The 27,329-nt window shown below is 36.8% G+C and overlaps 1 protein-coding gene across 1 annotated transcript in view; it reads right to left on the reverse strand.

Annotated features, from left to right (window-relative positions):
- The window catches only part of Mep1a (meprin A subunit alpha), a 39,824-nt gene extending 12,769 nt beyond the window's left edge, over window positions 1-27,055 (reverse strand). The window contains exons 1-9 of the mRNA XM_076860117.2: window positions 26,987-27,055; window positions 26,877-26,901; window positions 26,737-26,787; window positions 22,978-23,018; window positions 22,402-22,477; window positions 9,855-9,972; window positions 6,312-6,487; window positions 1,038-1,259; window positions 110-259 (exon numbers count right to left, since the gene is read on the reverse strand). Coding sequence (XP_076716232.2) covers window positions 110-259; window positions 1,038-1,259; window positions 6,312-6,487; window positions 9,855-9,972; window positions 22,402-22,477; window positions 22,978-23,018; window positions 26,737-26,787; window positions 26,877-26,901; window positions 26,987-27,055 — 928 coding nt within the window. The remainder of the gene's footprint in view (window positions 1-109; window positions 260-1,037; window positions 1,260-6,311; window positions 6,488-9,854; window positions 9,973-22,401; window positions 22,478-22,977; window positions 23,019-26,736; window positions 26,788-26,876; window positions 26,902-26,986) is intronic.
- Between the last annotated feature and the right edge of the window lie 274 nt (window positions 27,056-27,329).

Raw genomic sequence — 27,329 nt, forward strand, 5'->3', positions numbered from 1 at the left:
TTTTTTAGATTCTCAGGTTTGATAACCGATATTCTAATTAAGGCAAAACATGCTGGCTGCCATTACCTAATTGAACCACCTCAATCACCAGGTTTCCACTTTCACTGACCTGTGCATTGTCCCACCAAGGTGTGATCCACTTGTCCATCCTGAGTGCCGTCCTCATGGACCCAGTCAGCATCATCTTGGGTGCCCTGAATCATCCCACAGATGTTTGTCATCTCAAAAGTGCAGTGGTCCAAAAAGGTATGAGTTGTGGCTGCAGATGACATTTTTGTCACCTGGTTAAAAACGTAAGGCATCTTCATTCCAATAACTAATGTCTTACACCACTAAAACCTCACTGTTCAAATACAACCAGATCCGAACCTTCTATTTTCTTGACTTTTTCTCATGGAAATCCCATCATTGTCATTTAGATCTTAGAACTTGTCAACATAGACCCAGACCTATCTATCTTGCAGAGCCCAAGTGAAAAGACCTGTAATCATTCTCTGCTATGTAAATGCCAACTATGAACTCCTTCAGCTCAAGAACAAGATACTTATAACCCTGGGCTTTGCACTTGGTAGGTATTTTATACACATTTTTTTAAACAGAATTAAAGACCACGCCTGTGAAGACTAGTGGGGTCATCTTAGAAAACACCCATCCCAAAGGACTACTTTAAAAATAGCATGGGTAAAGAATCTTGCAGGATACAAAATACTTTCAAGCCCATTGTCTCTCTTGATCTTTACATAACTAAACACCCTTCAAAAGGAAGCTAACGAAGTTAGATGATAACAACTCTTTACATTTGTCCAATACTTTAATTTTACAAAACACAACTACTGATTTTCTTAAATCAATTAACTTAATTTTCTATGAGGTAGGTAGATGTTATAAACTTTTCTAGTCAAGAGATAAAGTACCTAAGATTATATAGTTTATCCCTGTTCCCTAACCAGAACCTTCCAGAAAAGTAAAGCAAACTAAGGTCAAGGGAATGTCTGTGAAAACTAGCGATCCTAGTCCTCAGACCCAGCGATACTCACTGCAGTTGTACATTCGGTTCAGTCTCTCTAAATCAATGGTACTGAAATCCAGGCGCTGCCCAATGATGGAGTTAAACTCGGGGATCTTGGTCGTAATGGTAGGAATACTGTCATTCTTATTAAATGAGAAAGGTCCATAATGCATTACAGACTCGTAATCATAGGGTGTGTTGAGGTCTGTGATGAAGTTGTCATCGTAGATATTAAAGTTGTGCTGGTGACCTGTGAGGGAAAGAATCCACAGGTCCTGACCAGTCATGATATTTCCTCCAAACTTTCCTATTTGACTAGATATTCATAAACCCCCAAAAGGGAAATAATCTTTGATTTCAATTTATATTCATATTTTAAAATTAATATGATGTGTAAATTAATACATTTATTATTAATACAAATCAATTAATATATAACATTAAAAAGTTATGTAATAATATGAATGAAATTATTGGAACAACCACAGAATACTCATGCTAAAATATATATAAATACTTATAAATTTACTAAATATATGGATATATCTAATGCAAAGTTGCATTATACATGTTGGGGGAGGCATCAGGATGTGTAAGGCTTTCAGAAAGAGAAAGAAAAACAGATAATCTGAGGCAAGTATTCTAAAAGGCAGGAGACAAAAAGAGTTTTTGAATTCAGGAAAATGTTCACATTGATTATGTTCAAGACACATCTTCCTGGTAGCCAAGTACGTCAGCCACCAAGTCTGTGCATTGCTGTATCTGGCCGGCTCTTCATTGGTTAGGAAAAAGAAATCTGTGGGGCTAGAAGGAAAGGCAAGCAGCTGGTAAGAAAGGGGCTTCCTGTCAATTAAGATCTACTCCCTTGGGTCCAGAAATAGCTTTAAGGAGAGAAAAATGAAATAGGAAGAATTTTTTTTTCTACAAAAATTGGAAAGGCAAACATTTTTCTGAGAGTAACATGAGGGAGATACAGAACTAAAAGTGAAAAGCTGAATACTGGTGAGATTTTCTGCAAATGATTAGTCATCAAAAATTTACTCCTCTAGCTGCAGTCACGGGAAGGGTTCACATATTTTTAATTTCCATTTTGGGGAATGATAGGAAAACCAAATGAGAATGCTCATAACTCTTCCCATCGTAACTTTGTATCCTTGTGCTCTTCTCCTTCTATAGCTCCTCATCCAATTGTTCTGAGCAATTATAGAAGGAAATACCCTTCGAAGATCACCCAGAGGAACATGTGGGCCTGGAGAAACCAGGTGCAAACAGATGGGGCTCCAGCAGGTACAGAGGGACCTTCCAAATGCTTTTGCTGAAGCCCATGGACCTCTTTGAGCAAGACCTCATTTTAACTGCAAAATTGGAATACTGATACTTCATTCCCCCAACCTGCAGGGATTTTGTGAGAAATTATTTGAGAGGAATCAAAGCATTTGCAAAGGTGGCACGGTACTGAAAGAAATAAATGGCTCAGTTGGGGAAGTGGGAAAGTAACTCTTTCTAGAGCACTTGGTGCTAGGAGGTATATGAGGTGATAGGATTGTAAAGGGCATCAGGTGGTGGTGAGGATCACGACTTCAGTCTGAGATCTCATGCTGACTCTGGTTGGCACCTGAAGGAAGTCACTTCTCACTTGCTGGATGGTTTCTTTAACTTCCCATAAAATCGTCAAATGAGAATAGATTATCTTATTTTTTTAATTCAAAAATTCTTATCAGAATGCTTTATGAACAAATGGTTTGAATAATTATTTAAAATTTATTCAACACATTTTTGTTGTGCCTCCAACCTGTTGGGAACTGTGCTAGAAAGTCAGCAGCCCCTGATGGTGCACAGAGCATAAGTTGACCCTCAGGAAACTCACAAATAAAAGCCTTGAAGACAGAGGGATCCTATAAACCAGAGGTCAGCAAACTTTTTCTATAAAGAGTCATGCAGGAAATGTTTTGGACTTTGCAAACCATATTTTCTCTGTCTCTCCTACTCATCTCTGCCACTGTCTCAAAAGCAGCCATCAACAATATGTAAATCAATGGGTGTTTCATAAAGTGTTTTCATAAAGCTTTATTTATAAAAGCATGTGGCCCATGGGCTACAGTTTACCAAACCCTACTGGACTTCAGAAATTGAGTTTTTTCCTTAGCAGAAGGGAACAACAATTCTTACTCAAGAAATGGGGATGGACTTGGGGACAGAAACTGCATTGCCAGTAAAGTGTCCTCTTAAATAATAAGATTGCAGCACCAGAGATGACATGCAATAAAGGTCATAAATTATCATGAGAAATAATATTGCCTTCATTTATAATCTTGTGGAATTTGATATCTCATTTGAGACCAGCTCACCAGTGATTGTAGGTAATTTAGATATATGGAATTGTACCTGATGAAAACATAGATAAGAGATAAGCAAATACATGTTGAGCAGCCCATATATAAGCAGAGCTAAGCAAATCTGCAAATCACACTAGTAAATGTGTTGGCTCACCCTGATTAAGGGGACCTCATTTGATCCTAAAACTATCTTAAAAATACTAAACAGTGTCTTCTTCAAGACTTACACACAGGGATGTTTTCTGGCTTCTCATGGAATTTTCAGCAAAGCCAAGTACATGTACAAGATGGTAAGAAATGCAGGACTACAGGCAAACACAGACAAAGTCTAAAAGTACCCTGAGTCTCACAATCAGGATTTACTCTTTGGCCCTTGCCTTCATTCCCCTTTCCCTTCTACATACCAGGAACACCCAGTTATAATACAATTACCACTGGGAGATGAATACATTAAGTCTCATCTGTGATTTCATCTCTAGGTGAATACACTCAAATACTTTCCTAGATTAAACTGGGAGGCAAAGGATACTACTTGACCTCCGGCTCAGTGGGCAGGTAGGATGGCTTGGAGTATGCCTGAGGGTTTAGTCATAGTGACCTTCTAGGCTTGCACAAATTACATAGTTCTCCTCTTTCGCCCATGTCCAGTGCAAATTAGGGAATGGGTTTCCCTTCAGTGGGATGGGCTGGCTGAGAAATAAAAGCTAAGAAAAATCAAACAGCAAAATGACCACAGAACACAGAAAGTAGTTTCAAAGAGGGGGCACAGACAGGCAAAGCTGACTAGATGGGTCCCACTTTCATCAAAGAAGGAGCCCACATTTGCTTTATTTATATTGGAAGACATCAAAGGCTTTCAATAGAAATTTCTTCACCAAAACTGGATAGAGGTGGGGGCAGATAGGCTGCTGAGTTCCTAGCTGGTTATGCCCATCTCCAGTCCATGAGCGGAGGAAGAGGTCACTTGTATCGGACAGTCTATCCTAGTGGGACCACCATGGGAAGTTTCCATTTGCAGATCTACCTCCTCCTGCGTTATGATGCTGAAAAGGTCCTCATGCATTTCAGGGATAACTTCCTGCACTCCTCCCTTCCCCAGCACTCCACACTCATGGAATTACCAAAATATGAGGGACTGGGGTAGGGGGAGCATTAGCCACCATTCTCCTACTTTATTTGAGGACCATTGACAACCTTACTCCAAATCGAGCTGATTCTGCCAGAAATCTTTATTGGATTCATATTTAATTTTAAAATTCAATTACTTCTTCCATACCTCTAAAAATAAAATTATAGATGCCCTGCAATGTATAAGCCCACATATAAAATTGGGATCTAATTAAAACTGATCTACACAAGGTAATTATTTGTTCATGAAAGCCATGTGCAGTAATAGTTAAGGCATTTCTGATGCATTCAAGTTTCATTAATTATTTGCTGCCCAAATAATGTTTTTCCACTCCCTGAACTAATCCCTACTTTAAAATCTAAGTATCTTCAGAAATTTACTATTTTTTAAAGCACATTAAGAAACTGTTCAATAAATAACATTTTGGTGCACTTAAAAAATTCAACTTAGTTGTCTCAAACAAGGAAAGCAGTAATCAAGGAATTCTAACAAAACTAAGGAATATTAAGATTGCTAAAATAACATAACTGCATAGTATGTAAGATGAAACTGTTATCTTTTGGGCAGTGTGAGAGGGCACAAAAAAGGAGGAATGCATAGGAAAGAAGAAGAAAAGACCACTACATTTTGATTAACCAGAATTCAAATAATAAGCCAGAATTAACACAATTGGAAGTATAAATAACAGATAAAAGTATTCATTTTGGGTACTGTAGTTTGGTATTTAAATGTTTATCATTGATTTAATAAATCACAAAAAAGTATTCTGGTGTGTGTCCCAGGGTCATCCTGAAGTCAACTCACACTTATTGGGCCTTCCAGAGCCATAGACATCACAGCCAGAAAAAGTAACCCTAATATCCTCAGAAGTCTAAATTATTTCACTCATTAATATTGTTGAGATTGTAAATTAGTACAACCACTGTGGAAATAGTATGGAGATTTCTCAAAAAACTAGGAATGGAACCATCATATGATCCAACTATACCACTCCTGAAGAATTAATGACGTCATTGTACAGTGATACATGCATATCCATGTTTATAATAGTACAACTCATGACGTCCAAACTACGGAACCAGCCTAGGTGTCCATCAACGGATGAATCTATAAGGAAAACGTGGCATATATACACAGAGTTTTATTCAGACACACACACACACACACACACACACAAATGAAATTATCATTTGCAGGCAAATGAATGGAATTTGAGATCATTGTGTCAAGTGCAACAAGCCAAGCTCAGAAGAACAAGGGTCATATTTTTTCCTTTATATGTGGAAGCTAGAAAGTAAAAGAAAAAGAAAGGTGGGAGGAGGGTCTCTCACAAAAATCAAAGGGAGATCAGTAGAACAAAGGAACCAGGGTGTGGGTGGGAGGGAAGGAATGGAGAAATACTGGGGAGTCATATTGACCAAACTCTGTTGTTAAGTTATGTACATGAATGGATATGTAGCAACAAATCTCACCATCATGTACAGCTACAAGGCACCATTTAAAAAAAAAATGGAAAAAAGAAAGAAAGAAAATAGAGTTCTAGATAGTGTGCTAAGAAAAACACTAATACAAAGTGGAGACTTCTGGTTGACTTGTTAGCCCCCACAGAGTTAACCAATGCACACCATCCCGTGAGACCTTTTCCAGGAAGAGTTATGATCACATCTGTCTAGCCCAAGGAAAGCCCAAGAAGTCACCACCTCTTCAAGGTCTGTTTTCCACCAGGGAGGTTGAAACTCCTGTCCACACAGCACTGCCTTTGCCATTCCAGAAATGTTCCTCACAAGCTGTAAAGGCAAGAGCAACCTCCACCCAACCACATTGGGGTCATACACACCTGAAGTAATTTCATCCCACCAGATGTTCACATAGTCATCCCGGTCAGTCCTTGACTGCTCGTGGTAAAAGCCCAAAGCATGCAGGATCTCATGTTCAACGATGGCCTTATAGTCACAGCCCTGGCCAATGGACAGGTTCTGTCCCACATGTTGGTCACCCACTGAGGACCAGCACCTATAAAGAGGAGAAAAGGAGATATTTTTCCTAGAGAATTCTTAAGTGGCTATAATTCAGAGGATTTCAGAACACAAAAGAGAAGAAAGTTAGTTCTGATTCTTTAAAAATAACATTCCTTTATAGTGAGAACTTTTATTGTGCTCCTTCCAGTTGTTCAGAAATATTCATTACAATATAGTTAGTAGTGATCACCATCCCATGATTAGAACACCAGAATTAATTCAGCCTATGTAACCAAAACTTTGCACCTGTTGTCCAGTTCATGACACAATGTGCACATGTACTAAAGCATGTATCAATTAAAAACAAAAATTTATAAATGGACCTAAAAAAATAAACCATTTAGAGGTTTCATATACTAATCCTTCAAACATATTCCCCTGTAGGGACTATTATGCAGCTTTTAAAGCAATGATCCTATCATTTCTCAGTCTTTTGACTAAGATCAAGTGTTAAAATTAAAATTCCTGTTACACATTTAGAGGCAAGTTAATCCTAATAATGCACCAAGGTGGAAAGAAATAAAAGTCAGTATTCTTTCTCGCCTTCATAAACCCACAAGGGAACTCCAAAAATAACATTATTACCTTCAGACCAGAATATTAAGTTGTTTTTGAGTGATGGCTGTGGTGGATTTAAATTTCCTTTTATACTTCAATAAATTTCCAAATTCCCTATAATGAGCAGGTGTAAATTTCATGATTATGAATAGAACCTCATTTAAAAAGCAAGTCAATTAAGCCCATCCCTTGTGCAGGACTAGGGCATATGGCAGTACCAGAAGGCTGCCTAACTTACTCCTGGTGGCCCCAGACAGGCAGGGTCTAGAACTTCCCTCAGAAATTGCTGGGCTCAGAAACTTCTGAAAGTTTCCCTAAATTCCTTGTGGCAGAGCCTCTAGTCCACTTTTTCCCAATTTTTTAAATCTTTTTTCATAAATCTAATTTCTCCTGTCTATCAGCAAACCCAAAGCTTCCCACACATTATCTCTTTGTTGGCTTTAAACTGTGAAACAATGGTTAATGCTTTATCCGATGCTGAGCAGAATGAGAAAATTGCTAACAGTTTTCAATGCTACCTGTGGATTTTAAGTACTCTGGTGACAGAACTATTGTCTGCCTTTGTTCTCCCCAAAATAGTGACAAATACACTCAAGTGTGAATGGATGTGCGTTCTATTCAAAATGTATCTCATTTATTTATTTTCTAATTACATATGATATGATTTATATACCATAAACTTCTCTAAGTGTGCGATTCCATGATTTATAGTAAAATTACCAAGTTGTACAAATATCACCATGATAATCTTTACTCTTAGATGGTAGCATTTTATTACCAAATCAGGCTTTACTCTGCAAAGTATCACCAAACCTGGAGGAACATTAATCATTTCTTCCCCCACTCTTTTCCATATCCTCCCCAACAAAATTTCATACTAATACCCCATCCCAAACAACAGAAAGGTGTAACTTGAAAAAAAAAATTCCATAAATCCTGCCATACCATGACCATTTGAGCTTGTGGTCTGAAAGAGCCCAGTTGGCTTCCAGCCTCAGGGGACCAATGCTCTGAAGAGTTTGGGAACACTGTGGACTACTCCCTTCGCCAGACTCTCCTCCTCCCCTTCCCCAGACTCTCCTTCTCCCCTTCCCAACTTAAATGTATCAAGGGCCCTAGGCAATGAGAGTCCACTAGATTGAGCTTTTATAAAGAATGTCTCTCAAAGGTGACCACCCCCTTAGTCACATCTGGGGATGGTTAGAAATAAGCCAAGAGAATTTAACTGAGAAAAGAACTTTTCGGAAATAATCATACTACTTTAATTTTCTTTAATAAGTTGCTCTCTATGAAAAAAAAAGTGATGCAAGAGTAGTAAAGAATGGAAATAAAAGTGTTGAGAAAGCTAATTTTCCCCCTGAAGTTTGCAATAAATAACTAAAAACTTCAGTAGTTTCTTTTTTTTTTTTTTTTTCAGTAGTTTCTTGAAGTGCAGAAGTTACCAAGACAAGATGAAGTAGTCAAAAGCATAGAACCTCTAAACTGTGTGGTTCTGGAAAGTCCTGAGATATATTTGTATATATAAATGTTTTCCCTTCACATGAGAAGGGACTGTCCAGATACTATTGCTATTTCCATTTATATGACCTGTAAAAACCTCAAAAAATAAACTTCCCTTGCTCCCTCACTCATGGTTCTTTTTTTATGCAAAGTTTAATGAGTCCTTCAAGTAAGGCAGATTCTGTTTGCTCTCTTCTTATTTCTTCTCGTCCTTCCCCTTCTTTCTCTTCCTCTTCTCTCTCTTCCCACCACCATTAGTCCTTCTCTGTCTTCTGCCTCTATCTCCTTCTCCCTTCACGTCCCTGACACCCTCCTCAGCCATCCCAGTACTTCACTCCATACTGTTGGAGGTCCCAATTCCATCCTGCCACCGGGTAGGGCACTCCCCAATTGCCCTGAAACTCTGTGTCCTTACCACCCCCACCTGCCAACTCCTGAACTCTAAGACTGCACCTCACACTTCTTTTACCTACAGATTAGCACACTTCTTGGTGCATAGTAGGTGCTTTCTTGCTGCTATGCTAACCTTTTATTTAAAATAAAAGAATGAGCTAAGAAAATAACTTCTTGGGTAAGCTAGGTATTTAACTTGTAGCTAAGTGGTCATCAGTATTTTGCTATTTAGTTTACTGCTAATGTTTTGCATATTTTTTTTTCTTAAGAGCTAAATGATGTGCCAACTTTCCTTACAAAAACCCCAAGGCCAGAACCAAATAATCTGTGAGGACAAAATCTGCAGGCAGTGATGGGCACCACAGCAAGGAAATGGTTTCAGGTCGCTTGAAGATACAAACTGGCAGTGTCTTCCTGGTGATGGCTTTGCTTCCTAACTTCATCAAGACCGGGTTGGTGGTCAACACACACACCATTGAGGATGGAGACCTCCTTTCTTGATATAACAGTAATTTGTTGTTAGAAGTACATCCTCCAAAGAAAAAATTTACATCGAGAACTTTTTAGAGATGCAGTTAAGAGAGTATTATAATTTAGAAAAGTACCATTAGAAAGGTATAATTTATAACTCAATAAACTTGACTTTTTAAAAAAAAAGCCCTATAATTTTAAAAATGACATAAACCTAGGAAAAGAAAAAAAATGATCTGGGGCCCAGACATAATCCAAACAATTCATTCTCTGTTTAGCACATTAGAATGTCATAAAATTTAAAAATTCACAGTGGAAGATTTGATGTGGCTTTTAGTTTTCTTGGAATTTCTTCTTTTAGCCCTTAAAAAATAGTTGTGTCATTTTTTATAAACCAGAGAATACATGATATTTCACACTCTGTAATATCTCATACTAACCCACTAAATTTTTGAAATATGATGTATGAGCTCTCTCCTTCATAGGGCTTGAAATCCACACAGGACTTGAGGCGGAACATTTCAAAGGCATAGAGAATGGCTCCTTTAGCATTTAGATCTGCAAAAATCAGTAAAAAAAAAGGAATGAGCATTATTTAGACCTTGGATAATAGACATAATTTATAGCTTATAGAAAATCATGCCACTACATGAAATTCACAGAGGGTCATTTCATTTATATATATATATATATATATATATATGCACATACATATAAAATTTATTTTTCATATATTATTTATTTATTTGTTTGCTTTTGTTATGGGCCAGGCTATATGGGCAATGACCAAACAGACCCCATTTTACCCCAAGACTCCATGTCATATAAAAAATGCTTCTCCCATGGGAACACTCTGCCTCTGTACCTATCAATAGTTGCTTAGCATAGCATGTTTGGCAACACAAAATGGCAATTCTGATACAGTGTAAAATTGTTCTCTTTTTGGTTCCCATTTTTTTGGGGCAATGTACCCTGTCAGAAATTGGTTGTCTAGACGTTAGTAACCATTCTCTAACTTGTACTCAACTAGGGTCATTTTGACCCACTTCCTTTCTGCTTGCTTGCTGCTATGCTAACCTGGAAAGTCCCATGGGAAATGCCAATGTATCCACTGCACTGTTTTGCTAACTGCTCAATTCAGCTTCTGTACCCCTGCTTGCTTGTAGCTACATCAACCCGGATGTGATTTTTGCCTTTAAAAACCCTGACATGCTTAGGTTCCAGGCTGTTCCTTGCAGAGACAGTTATGGGTACGTGGGGAGAAGTCACTGGCCAGCCAGCCAAGACCCTCCAATTTGGGGCTGGGGTTGTGGCTTAGCGGAAGAGCGCTCACCTAGCGCGTGCGGGGTCCTGGGTTCCATCCTCAACACCACATAAAAATAAATAAATGAAAGTACTGTGTCCAACTACAATTAAAAATAAATAAATAAATATTTAAAAAGAAAAAAGACTTTCCAATTTGGACAAAATGGACTTGGTACATTTTCTGAGCAGTCTGCCCCATGACATTTTGGTGCTAAGGACTGAACCCAAGGGCACTTAACCACTGAGCCACAACCCGAGCCTTTTTATTTTTTACTTTAAAACAGGGTCTCACTAATTTGCTGAGGCTTGTCTCTGACTTGCAATCCTCCTGCCTTAGCCTCCTGAGCCAATAGGATTACAGGTATGTGCCACTGCACCCAGGACATTATATATATTTTTAGTAGTAAACAATTTACTTAGAAACTAAAACTGCAAAATTAGTTGTGGACATAAACATTATGTACATACTTTAAATGTACAATGTAAATATGATTACAGAATAGGGACACATATGTATATGTGGCTTAATAAAATAACTTGCCCATTTTCTCTTTTCCTTTCCCCGACTGGAGTAGAGATTTTAGTACATTGCCTCAGGAGAGTCACATAGTAGAGATTTCTATTGGATCTCAAGCAGCAGAAGCCTAATGCACCAGAGGAGCAGGAATGGTAAATGCTGACCAAAGATCAAATGCCTTCCCTTTCACCCCAGAGGCTCACACCTGGGCATTGCCGGACAAGGATGGGTGAAGAGGAAAGATACTCCAAGGAACTGAGATTGGGTTTTACATTGTGTGCAGTTTCTTCCTCCCATCAACTCAGTGAAGGTTGAGCTCACAGTTAAAAATTAAACCAAGTCATATAAAATTGAATCATATTTCTTGCACATTTCATTTTATGCATTCACTTAAAGAATTTATCATTCTTGGCAGTTTACCAGGTAATTATGTCATGAATTTTTGACCCTTGTTTCATTTAGTAAGCTATCATGCTGGAGATTCCACAGCATCGCTCTGCAGAGATCATATCAAGATCATTAAAGAAATAATTATAATTGCCTTTGCCAGGAATCAGTTGCTGTAAGTCATAGGGTTATTCATGGGCATTGTATTTTGTACCAGTGAACCAAAAACACTCATTGGAGAAAATACAGTTTCTTCAGTAAACGACACTGGGAAAATGGAATATTCCTATGTGAAAAAGTGAAATGTAATTTTTATCTCTTACAAAAAAATGGATCAAAGACCTAAATAAAAGACTTGAAATTATGAAACTACTAGAAGAAAACATAAAGGAAACACTTCAACACATCAGTATAGGATATGATTAAAAAATATACATTTAAAAAAAATAAGACCTTGGGCTGGGGATGTGGCTCAAGCGGTAGCACGCTCGCCTGGCATGCGTGTGGCCCAGGTTTGATCCTCAGCACCACATACAAACAAAGATGTTGTGTCCGCTGAAAACTAAAAAATAAATATTAAAAAAAAATTCTCTCTCTGTCTCTCTCTGTCTTTAAAAAAAAATAAGACCTTAAAAGCAAGAGCAACAAAAGCATAAACAAATTAAGAAGCTTCTGTGCAACAAAGAAAGCAATGAATAGAGGGAAGAGACAAGCTCCAGAATGGGAAAAAAAAGTCATCTGATAAAGCATTAATAGCCAGAATATATAAAGAACTCAAAAAATCCAACTACAACAACAACAAAAAACCCACAAATAATCCAATTTTTAAATAGGCAAATGTTATAAACAAATACTTGGGCTGGGGATATAGCTCAGTTGGTAGAGTGCTTGCCTCACATGCACAAGGCCCTGGGTTTAATCTCCAGCACCACAAAAAAGAAATTGGTGGAGGGGGCATGGGAAAAATGCAGGAACTTTGAGCAAAGGGGAGGAAGGCAAGGGGAGGGATATGGGGGCACAAAAGATGGTAGAATGAGATGGACATCTTTACCCTAGGTATATGTATGACTGCACATATGGTGTGACAGTACATGGTGTACAACCATAGAAATGTGAAGTTGTGCTGCAATTGTGTACAATGAATCAAAACGAATTCTACTGCCATGTATACCTAGTTAAAATTAATTAATTAATTAAAAAAGAAAACATTCAAATAATTGACATGTTTATGAAAAAAATGTTCAACATCTCAGCCAAAATGCAAATCAAAACCACAATGAGATATCATCTCAACCCAGTTAAAATGACTATTACAGGAAAAAGAAAAAAAGCAAATTCTGGAGAAAATGGATTCTTACACATTGTTGGGAAGGTAAATTAGCAGAGCTACTATGAAGAACTGCACAGAGGTTGCTCAAAAAACTAGAAGCAAATCTATCAAATGATCCATCCATCTCATTTCTAGGTGTATTTCTAAAGGAAATGATATCAGCGATCAAAGAAATACCTCAATTCCCTTGCTGCTCTGTTCACATTTTAGCAAAGACATGGAATGAACGTAGATGCCCACCAATAGATGAACAGATACAGAAAACATGGTGTGTATCCATAATGAAATGTGATTTAGCCATAAGAAGAAATATCCAAACATGTGCAGCAAATTTATGCTTAGTGAAATAAGTCAGACATCAAAAGACGAACACTGCAATTTCTCTTTCTCATGTGGGTACTAAAAAAGAGTCAATTTGAATGTAGATCAGTAATTATTAGAGGTTGGGAAGGGAGAGTTGGAGGGAAAATAGAGAGAGGTTGAATAAAGAGTATCAAAACACAGATGGAAGCAAAAAGTTCTAGGGTTCCACAGCACAGTGGGTGACCATAATTCACAATAACCTTTTACATATTTTATAAAGAACAAGAAGAGAGTAGCTTGAAGACTTCAAATACAAGTAATGCTATGGAGAAGAAATATTAAGTACCCTGATTTGATCACTATCCATTATCTACATATATTGAAATATCATTTTGTTCCTCATAACATGTACAATTATTATGTTAGTCAAAAATCTTGTTAAAATATTTAACTAAATGGAAATGTTAAATATTCTGATTTGATCATTACATATTGTATACATGTATCAAATTGTTGTATTGTACCCCATTATTAGTACCATTAAAATAATAATTTATAAAATTAAAACAAAATAGTCATTGGATAGTCAATAAATTACTTGTGGAAACAACACAAATAACAATAACAAGAGCATTCATTAAACCTACTAGAGTACTTGTATACACATTTACCTATTTTTACTTAGTTATCTATAATATGAAGAGATCTATCCAGGATACCTGAATAAGATGTAAAAACAAAAATTTGTTTGCTAATACTGAAGGCAAGCTATCTGGAGTACTGCTTTTGTTTTCCTGAAGCCAAATACTGGGGGTTCTGTGAGCGGTTAATATCAAAATCATACCTTTTCTTTCCTCTGAACACCTAAATAAGCAAACTTGTCAACTCTAATATTTTTGTGAAAATTATCCCAACAACATTGAGCAGGGGGACAAAAAAAGAAAGCAAAGCCAGTTGAAGCCTCTGTCTTTCCAACCCTGGGTGCTCCTCCTCTCAATGTGGGAGCCATACCAGATTTTCATGAGCTGTTTTTACAGAGATGATCTGTTCCACTTAGTATGCTGTTAGATCCTTGAAAAAAAGGAGCGTATCTTTTTCTGTGTCCCTCATTCCCAGCAGAATGTGTGGACATTGTAAGTTTTACATGGTTTTATCTTGAACAACACATTAGTTTTGAAACCACTAGTTCTCCTAAGTCTGGATCAAATAATATAAGAATTAGCTTCAGGCACTAATGACTATACACAGTGAAAGACAAGTAAAGGAAGGTTAATTATATTTCATGTAAGAATCCTTTGAGTGTTGTAGGCTTCAACTGGCTTTGCTTTCTTTTTTGTCGTAATGGTAGAGGAGGTGGAATCTGACTACACCTGCAACAGATAACAGTTAGAAACTTTGAAAAATTAAAAAACTTTGCATACACTGAAAAAAGACCAAACAAGAAAACTGAGAAAACTTCTAACCATGAAAGGAAATTTCACTGGGTAAGATTCACACTTATACAGCTTTTTGTATGAGGATGCTTCCCAATTCTTTCAGTGCAAGGAAAAGAGAACTCAAGCATATCTGCTGTTGTATTTTCTCAACATATCACAGGGAAGAGTTTGAGACTGAGTTCCAGCCTGAGTGGCTGAAAATCATGGAAGATAGGGTATGGAAAAATAAAGTCATGGTTGATGAGGAAGGAAAGTGGTCCCCAAATCTGTATATAAGTGACCCTCTAATCCTGTCTGACTCATGAACTCAGCATAAATGGGAGAGGGCTTAGTGGAAAGTTGATCAGGTTGAACACCTAGTTCAGGGATGCTCACCACAGTACAAAAAGAATTTGGAGTTTGAGCAAAGCCAAAATAGACAGGCTGTGAAAACTCTTGGGCAATTCACTACAACCTGGGCGAGGCCATAGTTTAAGAGTAAAGACAGTGTTTCAGCTCTTAGGGATTTGCTTTCAACTAAGGATAAGACCAAAACAAATCCTCCACAAATCCCAGATGATCATACAGTAATTTAACTGTCTAACAAAAATTAACATAGAATGTAGCATCTCTACAATGTAATATCTACAACTTTTTAATATAGAATTAAAAATTACTGGAACTGCAAAGAAACAGGAAAATATAATCCATAGATACAGTAATAGCAGTCAATAGAGAAACAAATCCCAAGAAAATCATTATTATATATTTGTTCAAGGAATTAAAGAAAAAAAGCAACATACAAAGAATCTCAGCAAAAAAGTAAATGATAAGAAAGAACAAATGAAAATTCTATCAGCATTATATCCAGAATAGAAAATTTACTTGATGAGTTTAACAAAAGACTACAGATGGTAAGAATCAGAGAGAAAATATTCTTAAAAATGAATATTATTTGAGCAAAATAATGGCCCAAAATTACTAATATTTGGTAATTTTAAAATTACCTTACAGATCTAAGAAGCTTGATGAACCCAAGTAGGATAAATACAAAGAAAATAAACATAAGCATATTATAGTGAAACTGTTACAAAAACAAAAATAAAGAGCATCTAGAGAAAAAATGAACACATTACATACACGGGAACCATAATATGGAGACGGCTGATTTCTCAACAAAAACATTGGAGACCAAAGACAATGTAACGGGCAAAATGCTTGCCAAATATATAAATATATTGGACAAAAGACATATCTAAAATACATAAATATTTCTACAACACAACAATAAATAGATAAGCAACCTAATTTTTTTTAATAGCTAAACCATTTGAACAAATATTTCACAAGGGAAGATAGAGAAATGACCAATAAGTAACTGAAAGAAAGGAGACATCATGAGCCATTATGGAAATACAAATTAATAAAATAGCACCACTTTCTATTATAAACAATTCATAAAACAGTGCTACATGTCCCACTATAATTTTCGCCTACTATAATGGCCAAAATTAAAAAGAAGGTCAATGCAAATGTTAGTGAGGTTGTGGAGTGATTAGAACTCTCATACATTGTTTGTGGATATGTACAATGGTACAAGCTCGTTGAAAGAGGCTAACACTAATCTTACAGCTATGGTTAAGCCCAGTAATTCTGCTCTTAGGTATTTATTCTGAAGATACAAACATATTTTTAAAAGCACATGAACAAATGTTTCTAGTAGATTTTTCTTGTCTTTTGTTTTGTTTTTTGTTTTATTTTGTTCGTGGAGTTGGAGTTTAATAGCTTTATTCATAGTAGCCAAAACATGGAAATCAACCCTAAATGGTTACAAGAACTGTGATAAACTAAATCGTACAATAAATGGAACTCAGTAATAAAAAGGAACAAGTTGCTGATGCATGCAACACTGAGGAATCTCAAGAACATTCTATTGAGTAAAAAAAAAATGTTAGTCAAAGTAATGTGATACCAAAACATATGAATCCATTTATATAAAAGCCTAGAATATGAAAATCTAGGAGTCAAAAGGACAAATATAGAACAGTTTTTGCTCAGTAAGGTGAGGTAAGTGGGAAGGACATGAGAGAACAATGTTCTATCTCTTGAAAAAAATTTAGGTTTCAGAGGTGTATAATCCTTTAAGAACTCATTAAACTATAAACCTACATTTATCTATATTTTTTTACCCTATGTACATTTTACATTAAATAGAACCATTGAAAAATATTGAGCTTGAGTTAACAATATGTAGGCTGAGATATTTAACAGAACATGTACTAGTGCGTGAAAATTATTTATTTATGTTATTTATTTATTTTTAATTTTATTAATTTAATTTAGTTATTTTTGTGGTACTGGGGCTCAAACTTAGGGACTGGTGTATTGCACAAGCTCTCTACCACTAAACTACAATGTATGTATGTATGGATGGATGGATGTATTCTATGCATTCATGTGATTGAGATTGAACCCAGGGTCTTAAGTATACTAAGCACACACTCTACCACTGATTTATACCCCAGGCCTTTGAAATTTACTTTTAAATCCATCAAAATTAGAATGGCTTGGATATTGAGGGATAGATAGGATGGACAGAAGAGATAAAGCAAAACACAAAATGTTAATTTTGTAATCTAGGTGGTGAGTTTGTAAATATTCATTGTAAAATGCTTTTAGCTTTTTTCATATTTAAATTTCTTACAATAAAATGTAGGGAAAAAAAAGAAAGACAAAATGGATTGCAACCTTAAAATACTGAAATTAAAAAATGGAAACTATGAATCTAAATTCTATTTCCAATAAAATATCCTGCAAAATAAAGCCTATTTTCAGATGAAAATAAGAAGAGAATTTGTCACCAACACATCTGCTCTTCAAGAAATGCTAAAGAAAGTTCTTCAGACTGAAGAGAAATGATATAGATAGGAACTGAGATGTATAGGGGAATTAAGAGCACCAGAAGTTGCTCTATGAAGGTAAATGTAAAGACTATAATTTCTATTAAATATTCTAAAAAACAACAATATGAAGCAAAAATGGTCAGACTAATAAAGTATATAGACAAAAATATATAGCACAAAAGGTATGAGTATAAATGGTATTATACTATTGTAAAATGCTTGTATTTCATGCAAAATGGCATAACATTCCATCTAAGGAGACTATCATATATAGAGGATGTATACTGTAACCCCTAGAGCTGTACATTATATATATGTATATTGAGCTAATACAAAGAGTTTGAGCTAATAAGACAACAGAAGAATTAAGATGAAATGTTAAAACTGTGATTAAACAAAGTCAGGAAAAAGTGGGTAGGGGTCAGATGAATAGAAGACATGGCAAAAAGATAATTCTAAATCAAAATGTAGCTCCATGATAGATTGCTTGCGTAGCATGCATGAGGCCCTGGGATCAATCCCCAGCATCATCATCATCATCATCATAATAACAACAACAACAACAACAATAACAACAACAAAAACAACAGAAAATGATGACGACGATGATGATGATAGTGTGTGTATCTGTATAAAATGTTTTCATGAAAAATTTCAAGAAATCTATGGAGCAAAAATTAGAACTAATAAAAATCAGCAAACATTAGAACTAATGAATACATTACTATGTTCATATATGAATACACTGACCAGTGTAACTCCACATCATGTACAACCACAAGAATGGGAAGTTATACTCCATGTATGTATAGAATGTCCAAATATATTCTACAGTCATGTATATCTAAAAAGAACAAATACAAATTTTTATAAAAAGAACTAATGAATAAATCTAGAAAGTTAGCAAGATACAAAGTCATTATTAAAAATCCATTGTATTTTTATATAAGAAAAAATTTGAATAAAAAATTTGAAATACTATTTTAGTAGCATCAAAAAAATGAAATGCCTAAAAATAAATTTAACCAAAGACACATAATATCTCTACACTGAAATTTATAAAACATTGATGAGAGAAATTAAATAGATCTAACTAAATAGATATGCCATGTTTAGGGATTAGAAAACATGATAATTTTAATTATATACAAAAAGTTGAAACTATAAAATACTGGAAAATATGATTATGACTTCAAGTTAAGCAACAATGTTTAGAATATAAAAGTACAAAGCATAAGTTTAAAATTTGATAAGTCAGACTTTATCAGAATTAAAATTTTGCCCTGTAAATCACACTGCTTAAAAAGACAGACCACAAAGTAGGAGAAAATATTCACTGTATGTATGATAAAGGACTTCATAATATATAAAATTATTCTACAAACAATGAAGATAATAAAATAAAAAATCATAAAAGACACCTCATAAAATTAAATACACAAATAGTTAATACCATATGAGAATGTGTAAAATATCAGTTGTCATTAAGGAAGTGCAAGTTCAAATCACAAGATTCCATTTCACAATAATTAAATAGCTATAATCTAAAATATTAGCACTACCAATTTTAGTGAGAATGTGGAACAGATAGAACACTTAAATGCATTCTTAGCAGGGATGTAATATGGCACAGCCACTTTGGAAAACTAGCATTTCCTTATAAAATTTAACATTCACTTACCATATTACTAAGCAATTCTATTCCTAAGTATTTTCCCCCAAATTTAAAAAAGTATATCCACACAGACTTGTGTAACAATAATCAGAGCAGCTTTCTTCATAATAACTGCAAATATAAAACAAACTGAATACTAAAGAAAGAAATTGAAGAAGACCTTAGAAGATGGAAAGATCTCCCATGTTCTTGGATAGACAGAAATAATATTGTCAAAATAACCATGCTACCAAAAGTGTTTTTCAGATTTAATGCAATTCCAATTAAAATCCCAACAATATTCCTCATAGAAATAGTAAAAGCAATCATGAAATTCATTTGGAAAAATAGGAGACCCAGAATAGTCAAAGCAATCCTTAGCAAGAAGAGTGAAAGAGGAGGCATCACAATATCAGACCTTAAACTATACTACAGAGCAATAGCAACAAAAATGGCATAGTATTGGCACCAAAATAGACATGTAGACCAATGGTACAGAATAGAAGACTCAGATACACACACACATAAATACAGTTATCTCATACTAGACAAAGATGCTAAGAAATACGTTGAATAAAGGATAGCCTGTTCAACAAATGGTGCTGGGAAAACTGAAAATCCATATGCAGCAAAGTGAAATTAAACCCCTATCTCTCACTCTACACAAAACTCAACTCAAAGTGGATCAAAGACCTAGTAATTAGACCAGAGACCCTGTGCTCAATAAAAAATAGGCCCAATCTCCACCATGTCGGATTAGGCCCTCACTTCCTTACCAAGATTCTTAAAGCACAAGAAATAAAATCAACAATCAATAAATGGGATGGATTCAAACTAAAAAGCTTCTTCTCAGCAAATGAAACACTCAAAACACAAAGAGAGAGCCTACAGAATGGGAGAAAATCTTTACCACACACACCTCAGCTACAGCATATATAAAGAATTCAAAAAACTCGACACCAGAAAAAACAAATAGCCCAAACAATAAATGGTCTAAGGAACTAAACACATACTTCACAGAAGAAGATATACAATTGATCAACAAATATATGAAAAAAGTCAAACATTCTCTAGCAATTAGAGAAATGCAAATCAAAAGTACTCTAATATTTCATCTCACTCCAGCCATAATGACAATTATCAAGAATACAAGCAAAGCAACAATAAGTATTGGCAAGGATGTGGGGGGAAAGGTACACTCACTCATTGCTGGTGGGACTGCAAATTTGTGCAATCACTCTGGAAAGCGGTATTTCTAGCACCATTTGACCCAGCTATCCCACTCTTTAGTCTATACCCAACGGCTTAAAAATAGCATACTACAGTGACACAGCCACATCAATGTTGACAGAAGCTCAATTCACAATAGCAAAACTGTAGAACCAACCTAGATGCCCTTCAATAGATGAATGGATAAAGCAGCTGTGGTATATATACATAATGGAATATTACTCAACCTTAAAAAGAATGAAATTATGGTATTTTCAGGTAAATAGATGGAGCTGGAGAATATCATGCTAAGCGAAATAAGCCAATTCCCAAAAACCCAAAGGCCAAAATATTTTCTCTGATATGTGAATTATGATCCATAATGTGGAGGCAGTGGCAAGGGAAGAATGGAGGAACTTAGGATAGGCAGAGGGGAATGAGAGGAGCGAAGGGGGTATGGGAGTGGGAAAGATGGTGGAGTGATGGATGTTATTACCCTATGTATATGTATGATTGCACAAATGGTGTGGCTCTGCATCATGTATAATCAGAGAAATGAAAAGTTGTGTTCCATTTGTGTACAATGAGTCGAAATGCATTCTGCTGAAATGTATAACTAATTGGAACAAATAAAAAACAAACCAACCAAATGTTAATCAACAGGAAAACAAATAATTCATCATATATTAATACAAGGAAATATTACTGAGTAGTGAAATTTAAAAAAGAATTAATTATTTAGCAGGGAGGTAAGATAGAGGAGGGATTACCAGGGGCTGGGGAGGATAAAGAGAAGGGGCTAGGAAGCGGGCAAACTGTTTTTGTTTTGTTTTGTTTTTAACATTGAAGGTGATTTTCAAGGGGTACTACTTGAGAAGTACTGCTATAACGTTAGTGCCACACCACTGTCTTATTTCAGGCTTATTTCCTGTCTATTATTTCTTCCCTCCCTGGCAGCTAACGAGACGCTGTCACTCAAGTAAGTGTCTGCATGGGACTGACAGTGTCAGAATTACTTAGGAGACCATCAGACACCTAGCATATCAGGCCTCACCTTGACCTACTCTGCATGTTACCAAGGTTCTCAGGTGGGTCTAATGCACCTGAGATTCTGAGAAGCACTGACTTAGACATCACAGAGGCATGGTGAGGACTCCACAAAATTCCAGGTGGAGATGCAGAGCCTGGCACTTGATAAGGTGGTACAGATGTGACAAATAAGAGGAACAATTGTAATGGGAAAGAATCCCTTTGAAAGTTGGTGTTTCTCAAATCATGTTCCAATAAATATTGGCATCGAACGAATTTGCAAGTATGCTGGCAAACATTGGGGAAAAGAACTCAATTTCCCAACAAATTAGGACAATGGTATTTATCTAGGAAGAATGGGTCTTGCAAGCATGAATTCAGCTGGATGTTCAGCTGTCAGTCACTCTTAGCTTCTCTTATTTATTTCTAATTATGATTTTTAACAATGAGTAAAATGCAGATCATTATCTTAAGAGAGGGGAAAAAAATATTATTAATGTGAAAAAGGACCATGAACAAGTGAAATATACGCTTTATTTCTCAAACATATGACATATTTCTCTGGCAAAATAGTATCCTCATATCACCTAAAAAAAAACTATTCAAGTACAATTTTTTTCATGATCAGGATGCCAAATTTTATCTCAGTGTGCTTTCATTTATGTTGCTTTTGGTTTTATTAACATTTTAATGTGTGCTGCAATTTTAAAATTGTTCTTTGACACTCCATCTCAAACTGGGTAAGCAGCCCTGGTTTTGATATAATGTCATGTCTTTCTTCCCATGAGAATTCTCAGTGCTGGGACATTGTCCTATACATTGATGGTGACACCCCCGCCCCCCCCCCCCCCACACACACTGAAGCCATTGAGTAGGAGGAAGGAGAGAAAGAAAAGTTAAACCAGATGCTCCGAATGAAGAGCAACATATATTACCCAGATTGTCAGCCAGGATGTAAGGAATAGGGAACTTCCACCTGGAGGCTGGGTCTCTGAGGGCATTCCTGGAGTTCTGTGAAAACACAAGCAAAGATACCTGGGAAGCCTGGTGCTCAAGGTAACCTTGACCTTCTCTTTCACTAAATTCTTACGCCATACAGAATCTATCAAGTGATTCAAACAATTTAATGACATTTGTCTTCTCATTATAAAAGTAATAGAAAGCCCCTAGAGATAATTTGGAAAATTCAGATAAATTATTAAGAATAAAATAAAGGGGACCTACAATCACCCAAAATGGAGAGCTGAATACATACCTTGGTGCATTTCTTTTTCTCTTATTCTTGGCTTATAGGAAAATTGGATAGATAGACCATTTAATAATTATAGTCTCTTCTGCTGTTTGCTTCGTTTTCCTATTTTCTTTGTCACTACCAACTACAGTGCAAGTCCTTGTGGATGTGATTAACAATTAGAATCCACCCCAGGGCTGGCCACAGAGCTCAGGTTCACCCCTATCACCGTGGTGCAGCAGTCCTGGAGCACATTATTGTGTCATTGGGAGGTACTCACCTGCAGCAAGATATCCCCTTGAAAGAGGTCCAAGCCTGCAGCTAGAGGTGGATTTAAAAAAAAAAAATGTGAATGAACATTATTAAAAGGTACCTCCCACATTAAAATTCATCTTTGCCATTATAAATCTTTAATTTTAATCTTTATGTGGTTAAACTCTTTTTGAAAATTCCCTCTGATATACGTGAATAGCCAGGAAAATATAACGTCGTATTATTATGTTCTCTTTTCAATTTTGGAAAAAGACTTTGTCTAAAAAGCCTGGAGGTGAATTAGAAGGAATCTCATTGACCAGTGACTGAACCTCTCATCAAAGGAAGAAATGGAACCCACAGACAAGAAGTGACAAACCAGGTGGTCGGTGGCCAAATGAGCACTGACTCTCCTGACTTCCCATCCAGGGTCCCTTGTGTTGTTTTACTTTCCTGCCTTGTCCCTAGGTCAAAAGGCTGGTTTTGCTTTCTCCCATGACAAAATGATGGCATCCTCCAAAATGAAGCCTAAATTTTTGCCCTTGAATAAAGAAGGCCAGGGGATTGCAGACAGATCTGTTCAAAACCATCTCCAAACACCCACTGCCAGATGCTTAGCAGAATAAACTCTGCAGCTATTGCTTAATCCTGGCCGCAAATTGTTTCTGAAAATAGGATTCTTAAAGGGCAATATCCTTATGGGAAAACTTTTTGAGGGTTTAAAAGAATGTCACTTCTTATCATAACCCTCAAGAGACAAGCAGCATTCCCAGGAAAATGCAAACAACTTCAGACAGGATCAGTGGGTTGTACTTTAATCTGAGGGTAGCCTCTGTTTTACAGCTGGGAAGCCAAGCCAGAGAGTAATCAACAGGCACTCACAATCTCAAGCAGTAGCCAAAGGCCCACATGGAAAAGCCTATGGTCCTTTAAAAGTTGGGTTCAATCTCTCAAATGACACCATGGAGTCATTAGGTAGGAGGAGACATGCTTTCACCTGCTAATGACTGGGCCTGTTTGCCTCGTCCCTTCCTTATGCACACATTTCCTAGATTTGTTTTAATGTCATGCATCCTGATCTATTCCTATGATAACAGTATAATCAAAAACTAACAAACAGCAAGGACTCCACTGCCTCATTGCCAGTCGGCTCCAGCTTCTGAGTTGTCCTTTTAGTAAGGGCACTTTGTGCTGGTCCATCCTGCTCTTACCTAGGCTTGACATGAGCAAATGTATGCATTTCCTGGCACCTGGCCTAGATTGGGAATAAGTTGAGAGGAGAGCTCTTCCAGAATAATGTGAACAAACTCACTCAGACCTGGGTCCAGTGCTTGGTCAGCATAGCCAGGGTCGGGGGATGGGAAGCACTTTCCGTGGAAGTACACACTCAGGGAAAGCAAGCCTCAATCTATTCACTACCCAATTGGTTCATGATTAAGTGCCTACTACATCTCAGTCTTTTTTCCAGATGCTAAGGGATACTGCAGAGAATAGAACAAAGCCATTAAGACAATGACATGCTTAAATGAGGGAAAGGGGAGGCACATGAATAAACAAATGTAGAGTAAAGCAAATGGTAAAAAATATATATATATATATAATTAAAAAAAAAACAGGGTAAGGGAGAAAGAGTTCTAAGGTGAGAGATGGTTGCCATTTTACAAAGGTAGTCAGGAAAGACTTCCCTGAGGATGTGGTATTTGAACAGAAACCTGATGGAGGGAGTAAAGGAAGCATGTTGGAGGTAGAGGCAGCAGCTAAGGCTGGGCAGGGCCCGGGAGTGTGCATTTCTAATATGTTTCTAAAGTGCCAATGCTGCAAGTTGGGGGAGGACACACTGGACAGACGCTTTCATGGTGGAATGGTTACATGGTCATCGTGCCTGCAAAGCTCACGTAAGAAAGGGGAAGAGTAGTAAGAAATGGGGCCAGAGAGACAACCAGGGTCAGATCACCTGGAATCACCTGAGGTCTATCCAAATGGAGATGCTGATTCAGTTGGCCCAGGGTGGGGCTCTGAAGCACGCTTTGCTGAGGAAGCTCTTAAGCAATGCGGGTGATATTGGCCTGTGGACCATGCTTTTGGGAATCAAGGTTGTAAGGCTGTCATTGTGTGTTGGAAGAGAAGTCCTTAGAAGGTCGGACCAGAGACATGACCTGAAAACTATCAAGAGGAGAGCTCTGTCCCTGTCGTGTGGAGTGGTCTAGATGGGATGAAAGCAGAAAAGGAGGAGCAGCCATGAGGTCGGGGAAAGGGCAAGCCAGCTGTGAGGGGACTTGGACCAGGTGGGGCAATGACAGGGTGGAAATATGTCAGCTGGCATCCAATCCGAAAGTATGCATGGCGGCATTTGCTGGAAGATTGTAAGGTATGGGGAAAAAAAAAAAAAAACAAGATTAGGGAAAACTGAGGTTCTGAGCCTGCAATCCAGGAGGAGGAGCTACCTTTCCTGAAATGAAAGACTTAGAGGAGTCGGTCTGTGATGCAGAATAGAAAGGTTCAATCAATTGCAGGTCTTGGAGAGAAGGAAGCAAAAGCTGACAACTTTCTCTGTGAGGTTGTCCCAACCCATCTGTGAGGTTAGAATCTAGCCATATGGCTAAGCTAATCAGTCCTAGAGGCTTCACTGGAATGGTCTTAAAAAAAGGAGGGATACATCATCATTGGGGTCAGAGTTCAGAGGTAGTGAGCAGGAAAAAAAATGGTGCAGAGGTAAAATAATTAACTTTTACTAGATAAATAAGGATGAGATTGAGAAACTTCTAATTCTAATCCTAGCCCTGTTTTAGAGTAGCTCCTCAGAACTGTTTACATTCATTCATTCATTTACTTTCCTAAGCTCTTTCTACCTTGCCCATGCAGACATTCTCAAGCTGTTTCAATTAAATATCAACCAGTTGCCTTCTCTGTGAATGGAACAAAGCCAGAGAGGTTTAACTCTTAGGTCTGGGTTTTTGTGTTTGTCATCAGCTAGCACTGAGATATTGAGATATGAGTCAGAAGACCTGGAGGAGCGCCTCATTACTGTAACCTATGATCTGGGGTGAGTCAGCCTCACTGGGAGGAGCTTCCTGTCTTCCTGCAAAAGGAAGACATTTACTCCACTTCAAGATTGGACTGAGAAGTCACTAGATAGAAAGCTGTGGCAAACTCTAAAGTGCTTATGGTCATGAATGTCTCCACTTCCATCACTCCTGGCTGAAGACCCTGAAATGTAAAGGCTTTCCTCTCATTTCAGAAGAAGGACACAGGGAAAAGAGACAGCTCCTCAGCTCTTCTCTCCTCCCAGTAGTGGATGAGACCATGGGTTTCTCCAATGTAATGCTCACAGGTAAATGTACCTGTGAGCAGGATGTCTAAACAGAAATCCACTGACATGCTGCTCTGAGTCCCAACCAAATGCTCAGTATGTATGATGAGCAATAGGTAAGGCAGGGTCTTTTCCCCAGTAAATAAATCCTGATCTTATACCTTATAATTGTCTTTAGCAAGCAGAATAATCACCCATTCTTATTTTCCTTTATTTTTTTCAATAAAAACTGGCAATATGATATATTTACAAACAGAAAATTGTTATGTGAGACTCGCAAACCCCCCTAGAAAATCTAATCTTTTTCTTGCTATATTGTCATTTTTCAAAAATTGTAAATCTCAATTAAGTACCAAGAAATATATCCCCCCAAAAAAGTATGCAATGAAGTATTATGAAGGTAAGAGCTTTTCAGCAATCTTATCACTAGGTTTTAAATTATTTCAAGAAATTAACAATCTAGAAAATTGTACCCACCTAAGTTGATTTCTGAAATGTCCTTCTCTTCATGAAATTCTGCATCTGGTACTTGTTAAAAGTAGAAAAAAAAAATCATTAATCTTGCTGAAAAAGAGAGAGAAATTTCAGAAACATTGTGTATTTGAATTGATTCTTACCATCTCCTTTCGGAAGATGCTTAATCTGAAAGGAAATAAACATAGGGAAAATTGATAATTTTTACTAGAGTGGCATTTCAGAATACTCTGAGGAGCAGAGCTGTACTTACCGATACAGCTGCTATGTGGGCAAAAAACAAGGTAAAAGAGAGAACACAAGTGGATCCAACCCAGACCATTGCTGCAAATGAGCTGATTTTAGCAAAGACACCTTGTCATAAATACCTTTTGGACTTTGCCCTGATTGTCATATTAGAAACTTTAACCCTTCCTTATATCCTGTAGTTTTAAAAAAGGTAGACAAAGATAATGTCATTGACCTTTCAAGAGCAGAGACTAAGTCTACTTGAAAAGTTTATGCACTAGAGACTGGGAAAAGTTTGGAAAAATAATACTAAGTTGAGCATATATTTCTATACACCATAAAGTTTATAGTAGAATGAAAATCATTCA

Source organism: Callospermophilus lateralis, chromosome 6 (assembly GCF_048772815.1).
Source record: "Callospermophilus lateralis isolate mCalLat2 chromosome 6, mCalLat2.hap1, whole genome shotgun sequence".
Classification (NCBI taxonomy): domain Eukaryota; kingdom Metazoa; phylum Chordata; class Mammalia; order Rodentia; family Sciuridae; genus Callospermophilus; species Callospermophilus lateralis.